The sequence below is a fragment of the Cryptotermes secundus genome, unplaced genomic scaffold, assembly GCF_002891405.2.
Source record: "Cryptotermes secundus unplaced genomic scaffold, Csec_1.0 scaffold631, whole genome shotgun sequence".
Lineage (NCBI taxonomy): Eukaryota > Metazoa > Arthropoda > Insecta > Blattodea > Kalotermitidae > Cryptotermes > Cryptotermes secundus.
In genome coordinates, this window is record NW_019742970.1 from 659,509 (window position 1) to 685,252 (window position 25,744).

The 25,744-nt window shown below is 47.8% G+C and overlaps 1 protein-coding gene across 3 annotated transcripts in view; it reads right to left on the minus strand.

The window, feature by feature from the left end:
* Positions 1-1,047: 1,047 nt before the first annotated feature.
* LOC111873592 (transmembrane protein 198) overlaps positions 1,048-25,744 on the minus strand; it is a 62,864-nt gene continuing 38,167 nt past the window's right edge. For all 3 annotated transcript variants that reach the window (XM_023868426.2, XM_023868425.2, XM_023868427.2), the window contains 5 exons: positions 10,834-10,944; positions 8,389-8,610; positions 7,195-7,428; positions 3,123-3,259; positions 1,048-1,934 (listed from right to left, as the gene is read on the minus strand). In XM_023868426.2, the coding sequence (XP_023724194.1) occupies positions 1,707-1,934; positions 3,123-3,259; positions 7,195-7,428; positions 8,389-8,610; positions 10,834-10,944 (932 nt within the window). In that variant the 3' untranslated portion in view covers positions 1,048-1,706. The remainder of the gene's footprint in view (positions 1,935-3,122; positions 3,260-7,194; positions 7,429-8,388; positions 8,611-10,833; positions 10,945-25,744) is intronic.

Genomic DNA, 25,744 nt, shown 5'->3' on the forward strand with positions numbered 1-25,744 from the left:
CTGGGGACAGCGGCCTCCATAGTCTAGAGGTAACGTTCCCACCTCATGACTCGTAGTACGCGCGTTCAAATACCCGGCGGAGGTCGTCGAATTTTTAAGGGCGGAAAAATTCAGGGAACAAGTCCTCCTGGAGGGACTTTAAGCCGTGGGTCCCGTGTCGTAGCTTTGCGGCACGTAAAAGAACCTCATACCTCCAAAGGAGGTCACTGAGCAAAATTGCGGACGTTTGCCGCCCAACAGCAGTCACTAATACCTCCGGTAGATGGGGGAAGCATCATAGATACTTCTCAGCCAGTAGAGAGCTGGTCTCGCTGGCTGGGTGGGACTGATGGTAAGCACCAATACCGGTAGGATATAGCGGCTGGTAGAAATCATAGAGGGAAGCACAATGGACCACTACAGGTCTAAGTGCATGGGGAAACCCACCCTCTCCAATAACTAACTGGGGACAGTTGAACTGAAGAAAGCCATTTAGTAAGCTGATACTGCCAGATGACTTGTCCACTCCATGAGGGATATGTGGTCGAAAATACTGTATGAGTTGAGGGCTCTTAGAGCTCCCATCACCACATACTATGCAAATTGGCTGAATTGGTGATTCCTCTGACTTGCATTGAGTCTTGGCTGGGATGCCAACTGTTCTGACAGGTTTTTGTTGTCTTCCTCTTTCCCTCCAGACACATGTTGGGCAAGTACCTTAAAGTAGGCCACCGAATTTTCCCCCCACATCCTTTCAAATTCATTATTCACCCTCCTGACTCACAATTCTCTATCATCTAGCCATTTTGTACTATGCGGCCTACGTTACTGTCGGTGACTTTAAATAAACTACAAGCAAATAGACTGCAGATCCTAATCAGCTGTTACTGTGTAAGTAATAATGTGACACATGAAGTGAAGCAATCCCACGCTTCTCCTTTTGACCTTAGAGAGCCTAATAAGAGTTAGGTTATGTTTGTTTTGCTTCTACAGAGGAAAGACATGGAGAATGTGAGTGGGACAAAGGTTTGAGGCTTTGTACTTTTGTTTAATGGACTCTTGACTGTATGCACATTTGAAATCAGGATTGCATGTGTTTTGGACCTTCCTATATCACATCTCATTTCCTCTTGGCTAGTTTATGTTGAGTAATGTCTGCTCCACAGCAAGAACAATGGGTTGACTGCTGATGTTGCTCTCTTTCTGTGGGTCTATATGAAAACTGGAAACAGTAGGTTACTGAGGGTCTCTGTCCCTGTTCCTCTCTCTGCTGTGCAGTCCAGTTAATTGTGGACTTGTTTTGCATTGTGCTACATATTGTTGCTACTCTCACAACAGCAAGAGAGTCTGTGCTCCTTGTGAGGATTTTGTGTACTGTAGAGGTTATGTGAACACTGCTTGTAGCTTATGACACTATGTTCTGCACTAGTACTAATTTGTTATACTTGTTTTTGCACTCTTTGGATCATTACATACCAGGATTCTTGCTGGACAGATAACTCGTATATGGTTCTGCATTCACGGTTATCTATTACAGTGCCAGCTCAGAACACTGTTCACATGTCATTTATTTAACCCATTACGGTGTATGTAGATTAATGGAATTTTTAGTTCTGTAAACTGAACCACTTCTAGCTTCTGCTACACACACTGTCCCTTAACTGTCTGACGTTATCGATATGGTAACTTTCGATGTACACTGACTTCATTCATGATACTGGCAAGGACTATCGGTAGGGCGGTCTGGTGATACCATGGTTTGAGTCATGATGTCGCCTGTCAAGCTGGATTATGTCTGCAGACAGATCCCTGCTATCATCCTCCGACTCAGTGAGTGCCGTCAACTGCTGAGTCTGGTCAGCTGCCAGGATGGTGAGGTGGGTTGAATCGGACTGCAGGGTGTTCGACTCAGGTCCTGGACCGCACACTTTCCTCTGAAGTGCTTCTACATAACTCTGAAACAGGATATGTTTGACAGCTTAGTCATTCAAGGCAGGATTTAAATTGTCCATTAGTGCATGCCTCCAAACAGCAGAATATTGTGTTAGCATGTGACGAAGACGTGCTACACTGTTACATGCGAACCGATCAATGGTCTTTACGGATGAGCCGTGGGATAAGCCTTACTAGCTACAAATTTCTCACATGAAGGTTTTCTGAAAGTGAGTGACAAACTGGTGTCCTTTATTGTCCAAGCACAGAGCTCTCCATACCTGAATCGATGATGATCTGTTTCACTACATAATGACATACTCTGACATACGAACTCTCCTAGTATTTTAAAAAAGTTATCTGAAGGAGACTATATGAAAATAGGATGTAACAAGGGGAACCTAGTGAAAATAATCTTGCTAAGAGAACATGTTTGAATAGGGTGACGTTACTGTGATATGACGCCCAAAAGCCAGAATAGTGAAGTTAGAATAAATGTTCATTGCTAGGCAACGACTCTCTAAATATATTCCCGTGGCAACGAATATGCAACGACGCTGTAAACACGCCTTCCCAACCACAGAATGGCTGTGTTTTCTGCGTGGTCCGTGCAAAATGGTTATAAAGAAGAGTTCGGTTGAGAAGAATCGAGTCGAGTTTCGTGACCCTAGCTTGCCACGATATCAGCTTGGGAGTAGAGGAATAGAATTGTGAGAGTTGGCAGTCAGGGGAGATTGAGCAGAATTGACAAGAAAGGAATTACGCTGTGAAAAGAAGACTTCATGCGTGATTTGAAGTGATAGTGAGACTTATGAAATCCGTTGCCAGGATGCGGCTAGTGAAGACTGGGGATACTAGTGCGTGTGTAACGGTGAACTGTCAAGTGTGTAAATCAGCGATAGTTCTGTACTGCCCGTAGCCCCGAGCTACACGTGACAACATTGAAATGAATCTAAGAGAAATATGTTATGATGGCAGGAATTTGATACAGCAGGCTGAAATGTGTAATTGTTTGGGAGACTGCTATTTCACGACACCGTTAATAGCCAGACTATATAGCATCAAATGGTAGGATGGTATCTCCCGAATACGAGCCACAGGCGTTACCGCTACACAACCCATGAATATACATACAGTTTTTCCTGTAAGTAAAATAAAAACAGCATAGAATTACAGTTTCTGTGATGATTTCTGAGGGGCCAGTTGCCTACCTGACTAATGACATCCCCGTGTGCTGTGCGCACCTGGTACAAGTAGCGATACTTCTTCTGGCGCAACTCTGCACGTTGCTCGCGCGTGCGCACTCGTTGCTGCGTGTTGAGGTGACGCGCCTTCTTGGACGGCACCACTACAACAAACACATAATGTTAGGGTGATCACCCCGAAATCCCGAAATACACTTCATCGTAACTGATGACATAATTCATTGTTACATTTTCTTTTCAGGCTCGTTTTGAAAATAATAATAAAAAACAGCTGCCTGCTTCATGATCCGTCCGCAAGGAACAGCGGCAGAACTGTCGTACTGATCTGGAGGGAGCTTGGTGCCACAGACTTAAACAAAATTTTGCGAAGCCCTTTTTTATTTTCTTGGGGTGGGGTGAAACTGAGTCTACTTGGTACGTCGGCCACTAACTGGCCTACTGTACCAGCCCCGGATGATAGATGAGTGTGTGGAGCAGTCTGTGGAATGAGAATTGGCATGGGAAACTGAAGTGCTAGGCGAAAACCTGCCACATTGTCCACCAGAAATCCCATATGTTCTTGACCTGAGCTCGAACCCGGGCCTCCGCGGTGGGAAGCCGGCGACTAACCGCCTGAGTTATGGCAAGGCCTAATTTTGAATTGGTGTGGTTCATCTTAAGAGCCAAAATCCAGTTTTGCACCCATCTTTCGAGTATTTGACTAAGCAATTTTGATGAAACTTGATATGCATAAGTTCTGTGATACGAGTTCAATTTATTTTACCTCATTTTAAGAACAAACTTGCGTAAGGACCCAGATAACTTTCGCGTCTTTGAATTTCAAGAACTTGATGTACACTACAGTTCATTCATTCATTATTGGAGGGGGTGGGTTTCCCCATGCACCGCGACCAGTTGTTGATCTATTGTACGTCCCCCTTTGATAGTCTCCCAGTCGCCATACCCTTCCGGTACTGGTGCTCGCTATCGGCCCCGTTCAGCCGGCGAGTTCAGTCCCTCTACTGGCAGTGGTACCCGATACTTCCCCCATCTATCGGAGGCATTGGAAACTACTTGGGCGGGAAACTTTTTACCTAATTTTGCTTAGAGGTCTCCTAGAGACATGAGGATCTTTTACGTGCCGTAAATCTACGACACGGAACCCACGGCTTAAAGTCCGTCCCGGAGGACTTGTTCCCTGAATTTTTCCGCCCTTAAAAATTCCACGACCTCCGCCGCGTACCTTGAGTCATGAGGTGGGAACGTTACCCCTAGACTACGGAGGCCGCTCTACACTACAGTTACATGAGGGTTATCATTTGCGCTTTTCACATTGAGATGCACATCGTCACGTAACGGCCTAAATACATCTTCGGTACTTGTGAAGAGGGCTTCTTCAGTAAAAGTTGTAAGAATAAAAACAGATCGTGTCTCATATAACATAATCGTGAAGCTCACTTATTTTGAGACACTCCGGAATGCTTGTTAAATTCACGCCATCGAAAGCGCTGTCCAACCTACCCTCGTTCCCGTGCGCATGCCAAAATAGCACACAGGTGCCACATAAAAATGAAATGTACCTTCTAGTGCCTCTTCAGCGGAGACCTTTTTTCTTTGAGATAAAAATTATTAATTGGACTTCGGGATAGCGCAGTCGGTATAGCGACTGGGGTCAGAGAGGTTCAAGAACTTTCTCTTCTCCACGCCACCCAGCCTCCTATTCAATGGGTACCTGGGATTCTTTCCCCGGAGGTAAAGCGGTAGGGGCGTGAAGCTGACTGCTCACCTCCAACTAGTGCCGAGGTCAAGAAAATGTGGATCTATACATCGATGTCCCCTGCGCCTTCAAGTTGTAGTGCTTAATTAGTTAAGCACAGCGACAACTTTACCTTAAGTGGACTGCTTGAGTAGGTAAAGGCCCATCACAGTGGCCGCGCGGTCTAAGGCATGAAGTGTCTTCGCCCGCCCAAGCACTGGGATCGTGGGTTCGAATCCCACTTGAGGCATGGATATGTCTGTGTTTATTCTGTTTGTGCTACTCTGTGTTCAGGTAGCGGCCTTGAGGCGGGCTGATCCCCTGTACGAGTGGTCCTGTCGTCTATTTAAAATATCAAGAAACTGAAAAAGCGGCCAAGGTCCAGTAAAGGGCTTTAGAGCCATAGATAGATAGGTAGGTCGGTGGGTAGGTAAAAAGGCGAAGTTGATCCTGTGCTTAACTAATCAAGTTCCACGTCATGAAGAAGAATGGGGCGTTGATGTTTAACTCCGCGCATTCGTAAGGTCGGCACTAGATTAAAGTGAGTGGCCATGACCCAGCCGCTTTACACCTGGCATCCCCTGGATAGGAGGTTGGATGTACTTCAGAGCCGATCTGAAAGTTGTGGAGAAAACTTTCCTGCCCCTTCCGGGAATGGAACCCCAATTCCTCGGCCGTCCAGCCCGTAGCCCTTCGTTATCCTGGTCTTTTGAGCAGTCTCGTGTAATACGGCATGGACTTGGAGCACTGCTGTTAACTCTGTTATCAGTCCCAAACGAAGTGCGCGGCTTGCAGGAACCAGTCCGGACTCTGCCCCAGTAACCCACTTAACGCAGGTCACACGAACTCTCGCCATGTGTCACTGGCAGGTTATTGCTCGTGTGGTTATTTAATGACATTGTTTTCACTTCTGAAATTGCACTGGGATTTGAATCCTGGATCTTCAAATAGGAAGCAGAAATTGTATCCAATACCGTGCGGGGAATCCTAAGACATGTCTGGGCGCGAGAGGCTGAGAAAGACCACGGAAGTTTCAGCGACCTGTTTATAATTGTGACTTAACTCTATAATCCTTGAACCAGAAGTTAAGTCTTGCGTGACACACACACTGACTGACCAGCCGACTGCGCATTATTAACGGTATTAGGTGGAGGACCCTGGCCAGCTTTACGCTCCGGTTTCATTTGACCCGTACGTATTAGATAGGAGGCTGTGTAGACCTCGGGTCCATTTGAACGCAGCCTATCGTGATCTTTTCCTTGGTTTTGAAAGCTGCTATTCTTCTATTTACTGAAGATTTCTGTCTTCTGGGATATATAGCTATGTAGTTAGTTGAAAGTCAGCCGACGTTCCAGGGGAACATTTCGCCTCAAACCAAGCAAGAGATCAGCGTAAAGAAGCCTGCAACCAGAGCTTCAAGATGGAGGTGATATGTTTCTTCGAAACGTCGACTTTCACCACAATATTCTGCGTTATATTCCTGAAGACAGACGTGTTCTGGTTCCCCGCGTGAGTGCCGTAGCTGCTTGTCATGACGACAGTACCGGCCCTGTTCCTAGTCATCAGTCCCGCAGGGAACACATGAAGATATGTGCTGTGGGGCGAAGTTGCGAGGGCACGCGAAGTCCTCACTTGCAGCCAACAGGCCCCGCTGTGGGACAGGAGCGGTACGAACCGGACGTCGAGTCTCTGCAGTTCATCTGTTGTTATCGCACTTAATTCATATATTTCTTAGCCACGTTTCGAAACCCGTATTAGATGCGCCGTTTCCGCTTGCCTGTCCGTCCGTGTTACCTCCCATACCCACAAATGGGAGAGGGAACGAAAGACATGGCTGTCGTAATTTTGAAACACAGTTTGATGCAGCACGCATTACTGCTTTATATTAAATTTCTGCCTTTTCTGCATGTGCATTTTCACGTTCAGAATGGTAAAGCTATCCCCTGTAACAGGCCGTGGAAACTCATAGGATCGTGAGACGTCGAGGCTTCCCGCATTTTCGTGACAGATGGCGTTGAGGCTGTCAGCCTTACGCACCGGCCGTCCTTTACCCCCCGGAATATTCCTGGTACTAATTTCTGTTAGAGGCTGAGTCGACCCCAGGGCTATAGTGCGGCTGGAAGGATTAGGTCAATTGAACAATCCAGTGACTTCATCGGGAATTGAGCCCGTTACCTTCCGGCTTGTAGCATAGTACCTCAACCTACTACGCTACCGCGTGCCATCCGCAGTTCTTAAAATAAGAAAGTATTTAGCAAATACTAAAACCAAAATTTGAAATTATTAAAAAAATGTATCCTGTCCGGAGTATGAGTAAAATCAGTGTAAGCACTGGCCACTCACGCTCTTGGTGGTGAATCCCTCGGCCAGTGACTGCCCACTGTGTGCTGATGCCCACGACGACCATGAGTGGCCACACAGCGAGAATGAGCCAGCCGAACCAGCAAGGTGCGTGGCTGGGCTTCAGGGCTACTCTGTCCCACACCCACTTGACCATGAGGAACTTCTCCACGAAGTAGTCCAGCGAACCCGCCATGATGGCACCTCCGTACACACTGGTCCCCAGCACTGTCAGACCTGCAGCAACACACAGAGTTTAGCTGTCTGCGGGGTCTCTCGACTCTGGCAGGGCAGACTGATGAACAGTGAATTGGAAAGGATTTGGAAAGAAGCGGTCATCATGGGCCGGCTTTGCCTGGAGGGACTGGTGAAAAACCACGAAAACCCTCAGGATAACCGGTGACCCGGCTGAGATTTGAACCGAACACCTCTCGAATATGAGTCTGGAGTGTACCAATATTGGGTATTTCTTGCAGTTGCTACTGTACACATCTCGTCGCCTGAGCACTGGAGTCTGGTATTTCGAACCGTGTTTCGCCATAAAACAAAACTCCGTGGCCTGTAGTCCGCAAGCGAACTATACCGACCGAGCGACCGCCGCTTGTCGGAGAAGTTAGTACCAACTTTAGCGGATAGAGGGTGTCGCGTGGTCAGCGCAACGAATTCCCACGGCCGTTAATCTCGGGTTTCTAGCCCGGAACCGCTACTTTTCCTTGAAATGGCTCCTCAATTATCCTCACGAGGCTGAGTGGACCCGGTTACATACCCACTACTTCTCAGAAAATCTGGTAGCGCTGGAAATCGAACCCGGGATTTCTGGACCTGTAGCCAGGAACTCTGCCCACTAGACCATAGAGGTGGTCCTGTTTCGCCCTAAGTCGCATTTAAATTGCAGTTGGTTCCCCAACTTCAAACCTGGTTTGCCGAAAATTGGTGTTGATGGACATAGTACACTCCAGCTCTCACATGACCTTACTGTGATGGGACAGCACAACAGTGACGACACTTCCGGAACAAGGGCTGAACTGAGTTCGAGATGAAGGATGTTACATAACGATAAGTTAATTTCACTCCTCTGGTACTGTTGGGATTGTTGAAAGGGGGTCATGACGCGCTGCTTTGGGTGCGGGACACGGAAGCCGCTACAGGGTTCGGTTTGGCGAGCGTTCTCCTGGACGCATGCACCCGCCAACTTACCTTTCTGCCAGTAGAGGTTGAGGACGGCAGCCAGGAGGCCGGCGCCGAGTAGCACGGCGGCACTGGTCCACACTGTGGTTGGCTGCCACCGGAACTGTTCAGCCGTGGCCAGGGCGACGACCCCGGAGAACAGGCCGGTGTGGAACCCCGTCATGAAGAGCCCCACGTACTGTACCAACATCGTGATCAGGCCGAACAGCAGGCCAGCCCCCAGCGCCACCCCTGCAATTGCACAGCACCCACTCACTTCTCTGGACAGGAAACGGGGGCTCACAAGAGTCAGTGCCCAGTTCGGCTCACAACAGTCTTCACACTGTCGTGGGTTTCGATTGGATATTGGGTCTATTGAACACTATACACTTAACTTGCAATTACATTTAATTATAGCCCTATCTCTACTTTCCACACGCTAAGCCTTTTCCAGCCCGCAATGTCTTCACTAGACGTTTCTTGGTAACTGCTTCTAAGAATGCCTATTCCTCTGCTTCTGGGCTCAAGTCCTCTCTGAACGGCTGCTCCCTTCTAACTGAACTGTTCTTCGAGTCGAGTCTTACGTTACTACCGACGGTCAGTCGACCAGTCTGTCTTGGAATAAAGCACCCATCTGGGACTTAGACCAGATTTTTATTACTGTGTGACAGTTGCGGGTTTGTTGATGTGGGGCTCTCTCTCTCTCTGACGACGAGAGGACGAGTCTGTAGTTTAGAATTGCTGCTGATCCTCGTCAGCGCAGTCACTGTAACTTCAGCACATATAAAATCTTCTGTCTCCGCTAGACATTTCCTGGTAACGGATTTTAACACAGTAATTATAACAGTCTCACCGTTTCCAACAGTACATATATTCTTGTATGCGTATCCGTTGCCGCGGGAACGTGTTTACCGAGCCGTTGGATAGAAACGGCTCCGGTATATTTGCTTATCTCGCGGTCGTTTCTTAGTAAAGGCTCTACACTCTACAATACTGAGGAGCAGAGGTAGGTGAGTCAGTGGACGTATAGGGACTGGCTGCGGACTAGACGACCAGGATTCAGTTTTCGGCGGGGCCACACGCTTTTCTTTCGCCCATAGCTTCCAGAGCAGCTAGGGGCCCATCCAGCCTCCTATCTAATGGATACCGACCACTCTTTCACAAGGCAAAGGCAAGTGTTGCTATTTATTTGGAAGGTTTCTTCCTTGGCCTACTCGTCCGCTTTAAAATGAAGATAGTATTGTGGCATGTAAACCCGCTACTACGAAACGACCGCGAATTAGGCATCTAAAAATAGCCGTTGCTAAGTAACGGCTCCGAAAACAACCATGCTTCTACGGAAACAATTTCACTGCAACAGCAACGGCGTTTTCTACGCGGTCCGTGCCGCGACGTTATAAGTAGGGCCAGTTATCTGTTGCAGTTGGTCAGTGAGCGAGTTAGAGGTCTTCTGCGGTTCAATCGTTGTGAGCTGTTGATGTGAGAAGCTGGTGGCTGAGGCCGGTGACAGTTTGGGAAGCCAGAGGAAGGGCAACGTCCGCCGTTTGAAGTCGCTGCTAAGGAACGGCTAGTGAGGACGTGACTGTGGAAACTAGTATGTGTGTTGTAAAGTGTATCCACGCGCTATATCAAGGGGCCCAATAAATCTGAACATCAATCCAAAATCCATATTGTCACTAAAATTGTGACACTATGCTCCTCCGAAACATCGGTGAGCTTTCGTCGGACTACGCAGTGTTACATCACAGAAGATGTTTTTCTTTCGCAGTCACGGCTATGAGAACATCGAAACCAAGAAATTAATTTAACTTGTCCATAGAAAAGACCGGGGATTCGCAAGGCGGAAAATGTGAAGGTTATGAACCACTTTATGGCTGAGAAAGAGGGGAGATTCACACGGTGAGACGGTAATGGCAGGTCGGTGAGTGTATTGTCATGAACCAGTGACCACGCTCATAAACTTGTTTCTCGCAAGGAATTTCTGAAGCAGATGCAGCTGGAGGGCTTCCGCCTTCATTTCGCCTGCCTCTGGACATTCCCAGTGCTCTTGCAAATCTCAACGGTGACCGCCGTGAGAACATCACGTCTCACGTGAGTGAGTTCTGCAGGAAACTTATTCATCTTCTGAAGACAACTGACACGTGACGACACAAGAAAACTGATATTAAGAGAAACCGGAACCGTTCTATGTTGGGTACTTCTCTACGGCAGTTGTTAGAAGTGGGAATATACTGGAAATATGCTCATGGTTTAGCAAAATGGCCATGCCTCAAGTTATTGTTCGCCTAAAATGTCTCTAGGGCGCGCCATACTTTGAGTGGGCAATCATACGGAAGAAACGCCCTGTGTGTTCACAGCTCCGGTATGGAGATTTTGACTCCTACCATATGTTGAAAATGTCTAGCGGTGACGTAACATGAAGACTACTGTGAGCACGGTTTGTCCGACGGCGTACACTGGGGGGAAGTACCGTACCTGCGTTCCCGTACACAGGCATCAGCTTCTCCTGCAGGCAAATGAGGTACACGATGATGGACCCGAAGATAAACCCCGTCAGGAACATGACGGCCTTGAAGCAGCGGTACCCTGCAACATCAACATCAGAAACGTGTTCATCTATACCGCACCGCAATACACTTTGCTTTGCGCATGCTCGTAGCTCTTACAGAGATTCGCACTGCTTTGCGCATGCTCATAGCTCTTACAGACATTAGCATCGTCGCCATGTTTTTAACTGCCGCAAAGGCAAAAGTAGAGTTATCCCTTGCCATAATCAACTAAGTAGCATACTTATGGGGGAATTGAGGTATAGTTCTACCATTCCAAACCTCGGCACATGGAGGTGAGTGTTCAGCTACACGACCTGGCTGCTTTACCCCAAGGAGAAGCAGCCCCCCTGCCCCCTGCTGGGAAGGCCTCACAGCTGGTCTGCGAGTTATATAGAAGAGAAAAATCTTTTGCCTCTGCCGGGAATCGAACTCGGCTCCTTGGGCGTCCAGCCCATAGCCTAGACACTATACCGACTGAGCTAACCCGGCTCACTTTTTAATTGTTGGATATACGAGTATACACATAGTGTAAAGCAGAATTATGTAGGCATGTGTAAGCTGTACCTCTGTACACAATTTCACAATTCCGTCTCCAGTGGTTCATGAGTTCCTGTACACTTGTGAGACAGAAAAATTCGCTAAATTTTCTTCGCCGGCTGCAGACACATTTTCCGAACGCACCTATAAGAAATTGCTACCGATTTGCCGATCTGTGTCTGGATACAGCTCTACGTGAAGTAATTGTTGAGAACCCGGCCACAGGTCGCGACAGTTTGGAAAGCCGCCCAGGGAGACAGTGAAGACTGCGGAAGAAAGTGGAGAGCTGTCCTTGATACGACGTTAATCAGCGCGGCCCTGGGCCTCATCCAACCGTGGACCCGAGCCGAGCAGCGCAGAATGCAGAGAAACTGGCACACGGCACGGGCTGCCCTGTGCCCCAGTTTTGGGCGGCCAGTTCCGGCGCTTGGAGCTCCCGCTTCGAGTTCAGCCCCGTCTGTCTGCTTGCATTCGAGAGGTGCCCCTTTCGAGTCTCAGTCGCGTTATCGCCTATCGTGACTGAAGTCTTCATGGGTTTCATCGCTCCCTCCAGGAGACTGCCAGGATTGAACCTCACAGCGCTTCGCCACTCATCAGTCACTCTTCCGTGTGAGAGTGTACAGTCTGGATAAGGAGAGCGTCGCAAGATCCCCCCCCCAAAAAAGAAATTAACGACGCTGTGTCTAGTGGTCAGAGTTTCTGGCTACAGATCCAGAGGTCCGGGTTCGATTCCCGGCGCTACCAGATTTTCTGAGAAGGGTTGGGTCTGGAACGGAGTCCACCCAGCCTCGTGAGGATAATTGAGGAGCTATTTCAAGGAAATAGCGGCTCCGGTCTAGAAAACCGAAAGTAAAGGCCGTGCGGATTCGTTGCGCTGACCACGCGACACCCTCTATCCGAAAAAGTTGGCACTAACTTCGCCGACAAGCGGCGGTCGCTCGGTCGGTATAGTTCGCGTGGTACAGCGTGGTATTGTAAGATGACTGATCGTCGATGAATTGCAAAAGGTGTGGAAGGAATCGATCGTAGCCTGATTTAATGTTGTACTGTCCGCATATACGTGGAGGGACTGAGTACAGCCACGAAAAATCCTAAGCGAAAATATACACCATACTGGTAATTTCCAGCACACAAATTTCTCAGTTGAAGTCACGTTTGTTCGCTCTTTCACAGCGTAGCTTCATGGAACCTATTGCTATACGCTGAACGGCCATGTTGGAACCCTGGAATGCGTGAAATGGAGTGACCTCCAGATCGGACTGTTCGTTGGATGCTATTACGGGGATTACATAAACCCTATAATGTCATGACGGGGGGGGGGGAGACATATTGCTTACAAACTTATGTTTAGGTCCTTTAAGAGTATTTTTATTGATCACGCTACAGTATTCAGGACACATGAACAATTAAATAAAACAACATTAGTTTTTTATTAATATTAGGTATACAGTGGGGTCGTAGGTTCGATTACCGATGAGATAATTGGGTTTTTCAATTGACCTAATCCTTCGAGCTGCACTGTGGCCCTGTGGTCGACTCAGCCTCTAACAGAAATGAGTACCAGGACATCTTCCTGGGGGTTAAAGGGCTGACAACCTCACCGCCATCTGTGAGCCGATTGTGTAGATGTGTGATGGATCACTATATTTACCGGGCTTGAGTATGTGAAGACGTGCGCAATTCCGGTTTTTCTTTATTTTAGCTCATTCAACAACTCTTTCATTATTGCAGATTTCATAGCGTCGGACGATATGCAGCTTAACGAATGATGAACCGGAAGTGCTGTGGCCTATTCCAGCGTACTGTCCCAGCCGAGGTTCAACTGAGGCGCGAGAGGTTGTTACCGCCGAAGGCAGGGGGATGGCGCGCCAATGTGTGTTCCGGTTGGCGTGATGCCGATGTCTGCGTTACGAAACGCGGTACTGCGTAAACGGGTTCACGTTTGCGACACAAAAATACTGTAAAGGACGCGTGTCACCGGGTGTGATTTAGCGGGGCGGAGGGGGTGTTACCAACAACTGTCCGAGCGAGGCAGTGCAGCCAACATCGTCATACTGACCATTGTCCCTATCATGTGACTTGCTCTGTAGCCTCAAATGAAAGGATAACGGATGTTAATGAACTGGAAAGCATTTGGAAGAGCGGTCGTAACCTACTCGAGGTGCTATACCGGACTTTGGACTGAGAAAACCCACGATAAACCTCACTGAGGATGGCCGGTGTCCTGACCGAGATTCGAACCGACACATCGCTAATATGAGTGTAGAGCACCACCGCTACGCCATCTCGCCCGGTGCTGCTGTCACAGTCAAGTTGCTTCGTTTGTGAACTTGGCCCACGTCGATATTAGAAAAAAAGTGCTTGTCGCATATTCTGGAGCAGTAAGATAGAAGTAAAGGTGTCCCTGCGCTTAATTATGCATAAAGGCGTATGGGGGTGGAGGTAGAGCTCCACCATTTTCGACCTCTTCACTAGATGGAGGTCGTGAGCTCCCGACCCCGGGTGGACGCTGTGAAGAAAGAGTCTTGCCATGCCTAGAACCGAACCCGGGCAGTCCAGCCCGTAGCCCGTCGCTATATCGATTTCGTGGAGGATCACGATATCCACAGAATTTTGGCCTAGAAACTCCAATGAAAGGGGAAAGAAGACGCAAATGGGATGATGATAATAAAATTGATACCGGAGGAGTTGTGTGAAAATGGGAACTGGATCGAACAGGGAACTTCTTGACCTGCTGAGCACGTATCGATGTTTCAGTGTGCCCTGCATCATAGCGTTAGCACACTCTGTGATCTGTGTCGGTTGCCGACCTGCAGCTGAGCCTGTACGCCGTGAGGACCCGCATGTGGCTGCCGGATGTGGGTTCGATCAGAGGGTAGCCCGAGTGTGGGCTTCCCGTCCCACACAGCCCAACCGAACCGCACTTATTCGTTCCCATGATCCAATCAAGAGGCTGTAAGAGGCCTACATGTTATTGTCTGGACTCTATACGTGTGTTCTTTTTTTGGGGGGGGGAGACACTGGACCAGTGACTGAGACTAGAGCTTTGTAAGGGGCCCAACTGAGTAGGTGTCTTCCTTTCTCACATGAAGACGGAAACACATCCAGTTTCCGAAACGTCGTGTCCTCTATTACCTAGAATTCCGGACGATGGAAAGAGTCCAAAAACCCAGTAATTCCAAATGTATTCGGGTCAACAAATGCTTCACTTCCACGTGTCTTCATGGCTACATGCTTAATTAAGTGCAGGGGATTTACGTACTTTTACACACAGGACAACAATATTTCGTCTTCAGTTGTACAGATCTGTTCCGAAGGTTTATTTTCTCCTGCAGAGATTAAGAGCAATGATTCAGAAATGTGTAACGTTTGGTGTGTTTGTGGTGCCCATAAACTATCTACGCCACGGAGTGGCAAGAAGTAACGGGAGAGCCCGCTTCATTTTGAAAACAGCCCGCATGTGATTACAGGGAGATGAAATGCTTCCTTCTCCAGTTCCTCGTCTCCACGGCAACCAACGTATGAACACGGCCATACAGCCTTATGCTGGCATCTGTGTCACAAATACGTCGGAGCCGTTACTCCAGCGTTTATATCAGGTACGTGGAATATTGTCACGTGCTGCGTTATGAGCAGGGACGAGGTTTGGATTGGCAATGGGATTTATTGGACTCTTACACTCGTAATTACTGACAGTCTCACTGAGTAACACACTCCAAAGACTACTGTAACTACAGCACACATAAAGTCTTCTCAGTCTTTACTCGTCTTTGCTTGGTAGCGGCTTCCAACAGCAGACGTTCCCCTTCCTCTGGGTTCTCGAACTGTCCCCTGCCACAGCTACAACTCTCAATTCAAGTTAAAGTCAAAGTTATGTTACGGCCGCCGGTTAGTCGGCCAGTCTTTCTTGGTGTCAGGCCCCCATCTGGGGTCCAAGTCCAGATTTTTATTACTGACAGACTGTTGAGGGTTTGTTGGTGTGGGGCGCCCTCTCTGACGAGAGGACGGGTCTGTCGTTTATAATCGCTGCTGGCCTTCGCCAGCTCTGTCAAAGTCTAAGTCACATTGCGACTGACGGTGAGTCAGTAAGTCATGGGGCTCGTGACCAGATATTAATTATTACCGTTTGACACTTACGGTCTTATTTTTGTGTGGCGCCCTCTCTGACGAGAGGACAGCTCTGTCTTTTGCATATGCTGCTAGCCCTTGCAAGCGCGTTCTTTCTCGGGTCCGAGTCCCTTGGGACACGCTTTCTTGTTTTGAAGAGCGGCAGAGACTGTTGAGGTGAACTGTCCGCACTTCGGTCAGTCTCGGAAATTACGAGACGCCTGGGCCGGAGTGTGGATCAGATACACTGCTTACTGAACTAGCGAAACGGTTCTTGCACAGGAACATCTGCAGATACCAGAGGGCGTCGCTGTTTTTGCCAGCCAGGCATGGCGGTAAGATGCTCTGTGGCGCTACGGGAAACGCTGACGTCACATTCCAGCTTCATAAATCCAGCCTCTCCATTCCTGAGGCTAGGGTTCGGTCCAGAAGTGTACACAGTCGTGTGATTCGCCATTTCCTCCATGGTTGCCAGATCTGCATGTGCATGAAGCTTCATGTCCCACATCAGGGGACACAAATTGGCATTGTTCGTGTACGCGGTTCTGAGGAGAATACGCGGTCCTAACATTGACAGGAAATGAGCAGCTTAATTTGTACTCCTTACCGAATATTTTTAGGGTAATCAGATCTAGGAGGATGTGATGGGCATAGCATATAGCACGTATGGGGAGAAAATTGCATACAATTTTTTTGGTGGGAATATCTGATTGAGAGAGTGGTATTAAAATGGGTGTTAAATAAACGTGTCAGGACCTGTGGACTGGATTCATCTGGCTCAAGACAGGGACCAGTGGCGGGTTGTTGTAAAGGTGATAATGAACTTTCGGGTTCCGTAGCTGACCAGAGACTCACATCCATGGCGTTAGTTAATTAATGCAGAAGTTCTGTGTTCTTTAATTTTACCATGAGGATGGTGGCTCGTGGAGCCGGAACCGGTTGTGTTTACATACCAGGAGCCCATGCAGCGGCCCTGTTTGTGGCCGGCACTTTTTGTGAAGTTGTACTAAAGCTCGTATTGCATGTGTCTATGTGTATGCAGTGATGAACAAATGCGCTAACAAGATGTCAATGCGCTTCAGCAATTAAGCACTCCTCCGTGAAGACGGGGGGGGGAGTGGAGGTATAGCTCCACCATTCTTGACCTCGGCACTGGAGGGGGGTGAGTGGTCAGCTTTACGTCTCGGCCGCTTTACCCCATGGGAAATCGCCCCCGGTACCCATCGGATAGGAGGCTGGGTGAGCCCTGGACGCTGCTGAAAGAGAGAATAATCTTCACCTTTCCAGGAATCGAACCCTGGCCGTCTAGCCCATAGCCCGTCACTATACCGTGTCCCTGAACAAATGCAGTAGGTTACTGAAATACAATATTCTTGTACGTTAAGCTCTGTCACTTTGAATTTATGATGTCAGCAATTCTTTCCCTGCGGACAAGAGGAAATCCTTCGTGTCGGTTCTTGCAGTCTTTTTCCTTCTTACCGGAAATGTTCTCTTCACTGGGGAAATGCCAGTTTGACGCCAGACAGAGTTGCGTCCGTTGTGCCGACCTGTCTCTGGCTGAAGTCAAGTCACCGCTCACAACAATCAGTTCGTTTCGAGATATCGCTACGCCCAGTCCAGAAAATCAGGTTTTGAACGCAAGATAAGTATGTCGTTGCTAACATAAGAAGTGAAAGCATTTCTTTTTCTGTCCTCCGAGGGCCAGAGTCAAACCTGTTCCAGTTTTATTGGCTGTTACCCTACACTCGTGAGACTGGTTCGTAGTCACGAGCAACGGGTTGCATCTGTCCCCTTGTAGGAATTGAGACGACAAAAAAAAGAAAAGTGCTCGATTTTCTGTTTTCTCTACTTTTATTTTTTCTTCTGCGTCTTCTCCTTCCGCTGTCCCCAACTTCTTATGTTTCTCTCGAGTTCCCCGTATCCCATTTCCTCTTTTCTTCCTTCTGCTCATTCTCCTTTATTTCCTGATCCCTCCTCTATTTCTCCATTGTCTTATTCTTTGTTGTCATCTTCCTTTCACACTTCTGCTCTTCGCTTTCTTCATTGCTGTGAGCACAGTCTGGACGGGCTCCAGACGTCTGCTGACGAAGCGGCCCACTCAGTTCTTCCTGTGGTTCCGCACACCTCATTATTTCAGTCCTGGTTGGTTGCTAGCAGTCTTAAGGCGCGTCCACATTACTCGTGCTCGTGCGTCAGAATCCATCATGATCTGGAGCTGACGAAGTGGACGCCCAAACTTGTTTGCATACAAAGCCTTCGCATTTCTTCGCAACAGATATCAGCTCCAGATCCTGATTTTCCGGCAGCAGTAAGCTTCTGACGCACGAGCACGAGTAATGTGGACGCGCCTTTACATGCAACTTGCTTTGTAAAACTTTAAGATCTCTTCTACAGCACTGGAGTATGCACACTACATGTTTCGACCAACGCGGGCCTTATGAAACTGCTGTGCGTTCGTCCGTAAGTTCAGTTTTTGGGATATGCCCTCGTCTGTGGGCCCATGTGTCCTCTGCTGATGGGCAGTTCCTCTTGTTGTGTCGTGTGTAGCCGTTATGAATTTTAGAGACAACTGAAGATGACCAGTGTTGGTCGAAACATGTACTGTGGACACGCCTGTGATGCAGAAGAGATTTTTAAGCTTAAAACTTTCAAAGGTTTTAAAAAGCAAGTTACATGAAGGGCGGATACTAATTTTAAGAGGAATCAATAAGTGATCTGCAACAGGAAGAGGCTACGATACAATACTGTATTCATTCCATTGGCTTATGTCCGTGTATCCATGATACAGCCGGACAGTTGTAACGCGTAAGATTCCTGCTTATTTTCCTTGTATCCCGTTAAATTCTCACGAATCTAAAAGTGTTTCAGGCAGAAATTGCAGATCACAATGCGCTAACTTCCATACAATGAGATGTCCCCGAGAAAATAGAAAAGGAGTTTCAACGACTCGGCAAGTTTTTCTTTATATTCCAATATCAGAACATCGACGACACGGACAGACCTTCACGTCACGCGTCCACTTTATGCATTTAGTGCAAAACAGAACGTAGGCCCTATTGAAGAGTTTATATTCGGAGTGGCAGGTTCCATGTGACAACCTTTCAAGTGGAGGCTACCCACAACTCCCCCCATTCACCCCCAAACGTCAAATTTCGACATTAGTGGTTATAGAGATTTGAGATTGTCGCGTAGGTGAATATTACGGCGTCATGTCTTGTAGTCTGGTAGATAGATACCGACGTTTCGGAGGAACCAGCTGCCTGTGATCTGAAGATGGAGGCAGCGCATATATCCGAAACGTTGGTTCCTATCCAGATTACACGACAACACACCCCAGAAGTACGTATTCTTTAAATTCAGAGAGTTCTGACAGACTGATCCTTCCCGATCCCTGTGATGCGTCACAACAAACGCGAAGGGCAGCGTGGTTCCTGGGCGTGGCAGATCGATAGCAGGACGCACTGCTGCCAACCCTCTCAATGTTTATCCCAGTTCAGTATGTGGTTCGGGCTGCTGATAGGCTAGACATGTGCCGGACACGCGTCGTGTCCTCCCGACAGGTAGACCACCCCCTTGAAGTATGAAAACAAGGTAAAGGCAGAGCTGTCCCTGCGCCTAATTAATTAAGTAGCCCGCCATGGAGACACAGCTCCACTTTTTTTCTTCTCGTCTGCTGTCTAAAAACATGAATATTATAATATACAAAACTATAATTTTGCCTGTGGTTCTGTATGGGTGTGAAACTTGGTCTCTGACATTAAGGGAGGAACATAGACTGAGGGTGTTGAGGGGAACATTTGGACCGAAGAGAGATGAAGTGACAGGAGGTTGGAGAAAACTGCATAATTAGGAGCTTCATAACTTGTACTCTTCTCCAAGTATAATTAGAATGATCAAGCCAAGGAGGATGAGATGTACTGGGTATGTAACACGAATTGGAGAGAAGAGGAAAGCCAGAAGGAAAGAGACCATTGGGAAGACCAAGATGTAAGTGCGTTGACAATATTAAAATGGATCTTAGTTATGATGGGATGGTATTGATTGGATTGATCTGGCTCAAGACAGGGACCAGTGGAAGGCTCCTGTGAACACGGTAATGAACCTTCGTGTTCCGTAAAATGCTGGTAAGTTCTTGAGTAGGTGCAGAATTGGCAGCTTCTCAAGGAGGTTCTAGCTCCATGTGTGAGTGATTTCAGAGACGAGGTATGCAAACAGATAAACGTCCCCATCTTGTATTTATTCCGTATAGTCACAAAAGGCATCAAGCGCTCGGTTAATACAGTTGAAGCTGTTACTTCTGCGCACATGAAGACGCAGGAAAGTGAGGCAGTGGTCTGCAGATGTCTTAGCGACTGTGGGATGCACGGCAGGAGACACCCGGCTCCATCATCTTCACTTCTACCGTCATGTGCGTCTCTTCTGAGGGGTAACTTAAGGACGCGGTCAGCATCTCAAGACTACGCAGCGTCAAATGGAAAACAGTAGTATCCAGGAATTTTCTTAGACGGACTGAGGAAAATCACGTAAAACCTCAGTCAGGATAGCCAGTGTCTCGACCGAGATTCGAACCAAGCACCTTTCCAACACCGGTGTTAAGCTTTACCGCTACGCGAACGTGTTCGGTCATTGAGCCCCTGAGACAAGTTCTGATGCCGCTTGTTAAAACTGTGGCCCTCACAAGGGAACATCTGATGTCTGTTTCGGGCGACGTGCGAATGAGCTAGTGAGTAAGTAAAGATGTGCCTGTAACAGACCATGGAGGCCCGTAGGATTGTGAGACGTCGAGCCTACCACATTTTCTCTAGACAATCGGCTCACAGATGGCGGTGAGGTTGTGGTGAGATTCGTGGTACTCATTCCTATTAGAGGCTGAGTCGACCTCAGGGCCATGGCGCGGGTGAAGGATTAGGTCAATTGAAAACCCAGTGACAGAGAATCGAACCCATAACTTGTTTTATGTTTAAAGACTTTTAAAATCAGAGAGTTAGGTAAGATAGTGAGGTAGCGTTGTTGGTTGAGGCAATATGCTACAAGCTGGAAGGTCGCGGGTTCGGTTCCCGATGAGGTCATTGGATATTTCAATAGACCTAATGCTTCCAGCTGCACTATAGCCCTGGGCTCGACTCAGAAATGAGTACCAGGAATCTTCCTGGGGGCAAAAGGTGCGGCCGGCGCGTAAGGCTGACAACCTCACCGCCATCTGTGAGCTGATCGTGTAGAAAATAAGGGAGCCTCGACGTCTCACAATCCTGTGGGCCTTCAAAGCCTGTTGCAGGGTTAGCTTTACTTTTACTTCACGTTTTACCACTTGCAGTGGCTATATGGTACAGGTATGTGACGATTACATAAGGAAAGTTGAAAGGGTGCCAGAAGGAAGAACGAGCCAGTTAATGTGGCGGTAAATATTTTGATTCGTATTTTGGAGGGGTTCGGTTCAAATCTCGTCTGGAATACCGGTTATCCTCCCTCAGGTTTTTCATGATTCTCCTCAGTTCCTCCAAGAAAATGCTCGGGATAGTACCTCAGTTAGGCCACGACCACTTCCATCCACATCTTCCGCAATTTGTTATTCCTCACTAATCCAGCCACTCGACGCTATGCAGAGGAGTGGCTCTCAGTGTATTACAGTGACCCGCAAGAAAGAAGAAGCGGTCACGAAGTGGGCAGAGCACAGTCACCACAGCCGATGTGGCGGTCCAGTTCAAAAGAAAGGAACCTCGTTTTCGCCGCGTTCGTGCGTCTGAGGAGACACAGGAGAACCGAACGAGATGTAGGGCAGACCGGAAAAGACGGCAACCAGCAGAAAAGTAATGAAACGAGAGATCAAAGCGAATGAGCCACAAAACAAACTAAATAAGTCACATGACGTCGAGTTTTCGTTCCTTTTCTGTGGTTGCTTGTTCGCCTCTCCGCCTAAAAGGACAATGGCACGATGTTTCGGCAGGAAAGTAAACGTTTCGTTTGAGTATGAGAGCAATTTTTTTCTTAATAACTTTTAATTTACGTTTCTAATGAAGCTGTGACATTTTCTTGATGATGGGGGATGGGATTTTGACACGTAATTCCGACGAGTCAGTTCCGAAGTGTTCTGACCGGTGGTCTGTTTGGGATTAATGAAACTGTACCGCGATTTAGACTATATTTTTTTAATGGACCGAACTGCATAGAATCCTTCCAAATTTTTTACCTGAAGACGGAAAGAAATCTTATTTTCGAAAAGTTGTGTTCTTTCGGAACACTAATATAAGGAAGTAAAAAAGTAAAGCTATCCCTGTAAGAGACCATGGAGGACAATAGGGTTGTGAGACTTCGAGGCTCCCACATTTCCTCTAGACAATCGGCTCAAAGATGGCGGTAAGGTTGTCAGCCTTACGCGCCGGCCGCGCTCTACTCCCCAGGAAAATTATTTAATTAATTCCTGGTACTCATTTCTGTTAGAGGCTGAGTCGACCCGAGGGCCTAGTGCGGCTGGAAGGATTAGGTTAACTGAAAAAATCCAGTGACCTCATCGGGACTTGAACCCGCGACCTTCCGGCTTGTAGTATAGCCCCTCAACCAACTACGCTACAGTGTTCATAAACCCATAATCCCACATTACTTTGGGTAGTTTAAGTAATCTCCCAGAAAAGGGAAGATGTGAAGGTAAACTTTGTCCACAACACGAATAGAAGGCCCTAAGCCACAAGGTGGAGGGTCGCGGGTTCGATTCCCGATGAGGTCAGTGAATTTTTCACTTGACCTAACCCTTCCATCCGCACTATGGCCCTGGAGTCGACTCAGCCTCTAATAGAAATGAGGACCAGGAATCTTCCTGGAGGTAAAGGGCGACCGGTGCGTAAGGCTGACAACCTCACCGCCATCTGTGAGCCGATTGTCTAGAGGAAATGTGGGAGCCTCGAAGTCTCACAACCCTATTGTCCTTCATGGTCTCTTGCAGGGATAGCTTTACCTTTTTACCATGAAACTGAACACTGGACACGTTGATATCAAGATGACTAACTACTGCTAACGTACAGTACGTCCGTCAGGCACAAATTTCTGTTTTTCAGTTTTGATGCTTTATTGGAACGTTTTCACGCTGACGTTTCGCTGTTTCGCTTCTGAATAATAGAATTGCGTCACTAATCGCTAATAACCTGCTCGTGCAACTGATCCGTTGTTGTTGGTCTTGTCATGTAAGCACAAACAATACATACAAGTATATATATACATACGATACTCAGTGTTTTTATAAATAAATATAATTGTTAACATTCTTGAATACATTATTTCTTAGTTTCTAAAGTTATCTTATTTAGTAATGTGGGGGTTTTTATGGGTGGAATTGAGAGGGTGAAGTGTAACTGATTTGGACTTCCTTTTTACGGTGACATGGATCTCTGTGTTATTGTGTGGGGTTGTTTATATGCTCTTACTAAGCCGTCATGTTGTGTAGATACAGGTAATTATTAGGTTGTTGTTGTTGTGGTGAATGGGCGCGTATGATCTTGCGTGGTCAGTTTATTTTATATTCTGTTGTAGGTTTCTTGGTCCTGTCCTTACTATTGCAGTTCGTTATTGTTAGGGGAAACTGTTTTCTGGTGTCTTGTTCGGTTCCGAGTTTGTCGCTCCTGTAAGTCTGTGCTGCTTCGCTGCGTTGCTGAGAGTGAACTCAAGAACTTACGAATGCAAACCATTGTTAAGTTCAGTAATGTCAGTGAGGGTTGTAGCTAGCTTGGAATGTATAGTTTCGGATGAAACGGATAATACAACTTGTCAATCTTGTTAAGAGCCCCTTCTTGTACATCGTTCAGCGAATGCATCTGTTCAGGAGTTCGTCGCTATGTTTTAGTGAGATTAAATCCTGCAAAGAAGGAATTTAGTCGAGTTCATTCAACATGGAGAGGTCATTGCTCTTTGTGTCCCACCATCGAATTTGAAAATACTTCTGGGGTGTGACGCCATGTAGTGTCTTAGAAACTTACCGACGTTTCGGAGGAACGGACCGCGAAAAATAAGCCGAACAATAAATAATCAGAGCTGTGATTGTTGCTTGCTTAACGTACGTTGAACCTGAAGATGGAGGCAGCACTGTTCTCCGAAATGTCAGTGACCATCTGTCTCATTTTACGGTGCCGTATCCCCACTTCAATCACCAGGCGTCTACAGAATCACTGCAAGGATGCGTTACAGGCTGTGGTCTGTATTGCGAGGTGTTAAGGTAAAGTTGTCCCTGTACTACGCCATAAAGGCGTACGGGGGAGTGGATGTATACATCTATATTTTTTTGACCTCGGCACTAGCCGAAGGAGAATGGTCAGCTTAATGCCCCGTGCCGCTTTGCCCCGGGGGAAGGAGCCCCCGGTACGCATGGGATATGAGGTTGGGTGGACCCCAGAGCCGGTCTGGACGATTTGGAATGGAGAAAATTCTTGACCCTACCGGGACTCGAACTCCGACCGTTCAGTCCTGTCCGTAGCCAGTCGCTATGCCGACTGCGCTAGCCCGGCTCCTTATTACAAGGTGTTGCCCACAGTTTTCATGTGACAGCCTGCAGTGACTGCTGTAACGTTTTATTGACTGTTTTCTGCGGAACACTTGGGTTTGCATGAGAGGCTTAACAGTCCCCTGCTAGCACAAAACCACGATGATGTTACCATGGTAATGGCCCCCCGCTGCGGTAACTGTGCAGCCGTGAAGCTGTGGCAAGTGACTTCATTGTTGAGCTCCGTAGCGAATTGAATATCGGCAGTCAGTCGGAGGTGCTCTGTCGCAACGTACGGAAATCTGTCAACATGTCGGACCAGTCTGCTGCGGCAGCGTGTTATGTCATGGTTCTCACGGCGTTTGTCTTCTTGCGATGTGACGCCGTGTAGTCGGCCGAAGTTACTGCCTCCATCTACAGGTTGACGATATGCTAAGCAAGGAATGACGTAGAAGCGTGCCGCCAAGTTTACGTAGTAAATCTTCGACCCTGAAGATGGAGGCAATATATTTCTCTGAAACATCGGCGAGCTTCTACCGGTGTACACAGTAGATAATGCTGTTTAGATAGTTTAAGTTGAGTACACTTGCGCACATACATCGACTGCGGGCTATGATTGTAGCATTAGGCAGGCTGGATCATGGATCATAGGCAAATATAAATAAATAAAGCTATCCCTCTAGCAGGCCGTGGAGGCCCATACGGTTGTGAGACGTCGAGGCCTCCACATTTTCTAGACAGTCGGCTCACAGATGGCTGTGAGGTTGTCACCCTTACGCCCCGGGCGCCCTTTACCCCCAGGAATATTCCTGGTACTCATTTCTGTTAGAGGCTGAGTCGACCCCAGGACCATAATACAGCTAGAAGGATTAGATCAATTGGAAAATCCAGTGACTTCATCGGGAATCGAATCCGCGACCTTAGGGCTTGTAACATAATGCCTCAGCCGACTACGCTGCCGCGTGCCCCATAGGTGAGGGCTGTGTATGGAGTTGGAAGGTTTCTACAGATGTCGGCTGGGAACTGTGTAAGAATATCTGACGTAGGTGAGACGAAGCCGTCAGTTCCGGTCTGTTTCTCGGTGCTTCACACTTGTGGTGCCAAAACATCTTGTCCCGGCCGGCCGGCCGGACGTTTTCCACTCAGAAAGCCAACCTTGAAATACTTTAAAATAGAACCTCGAATTGCTTGACCTATATGTATCCCTGAAGCGCACGGCTTTCTGGGTCGTAACGCCGTGTAGTTGGCAGACAGACTGATGTTTCGTAGGAACATATCGCCTCCATCTTCAGGGTCGAATAGTAAGCCAAGGAAAAAACGAGCAGAAGGAGGCCGAAAGCTGAACTGCTTCTGCTGATTTCTTCATTTGCTCAAATTTCTACCCTGAAAAGGCGATATGTTCCTCCAAACCTCGGGATCTCTCTGAACTTCACGGCGTTACAACCCAGAAGGCTGTGCGCTTCACAGGCACCGCCGTGAGATGGGATCAAAGAGATCTGTGTTCCTTTGTAAACTTACTGGAAGCAGAGACTAACAGGAATCCACGCTCTCCTACTCCGAGTAAATCGATACAACAGCTTCAGGAAAGGTGTATGGAGAAGTGGAGTTAAACCACGGCACCAGTTGGAGGTGAGCGGTCAGCTTGAACTGCTTTGCCTTCGGGGAACGAGCCCCCGATACCCACTGGGTGGGCTGGGTGGGCCCCAGTGGCGGTTCAGACGCTTTGAAA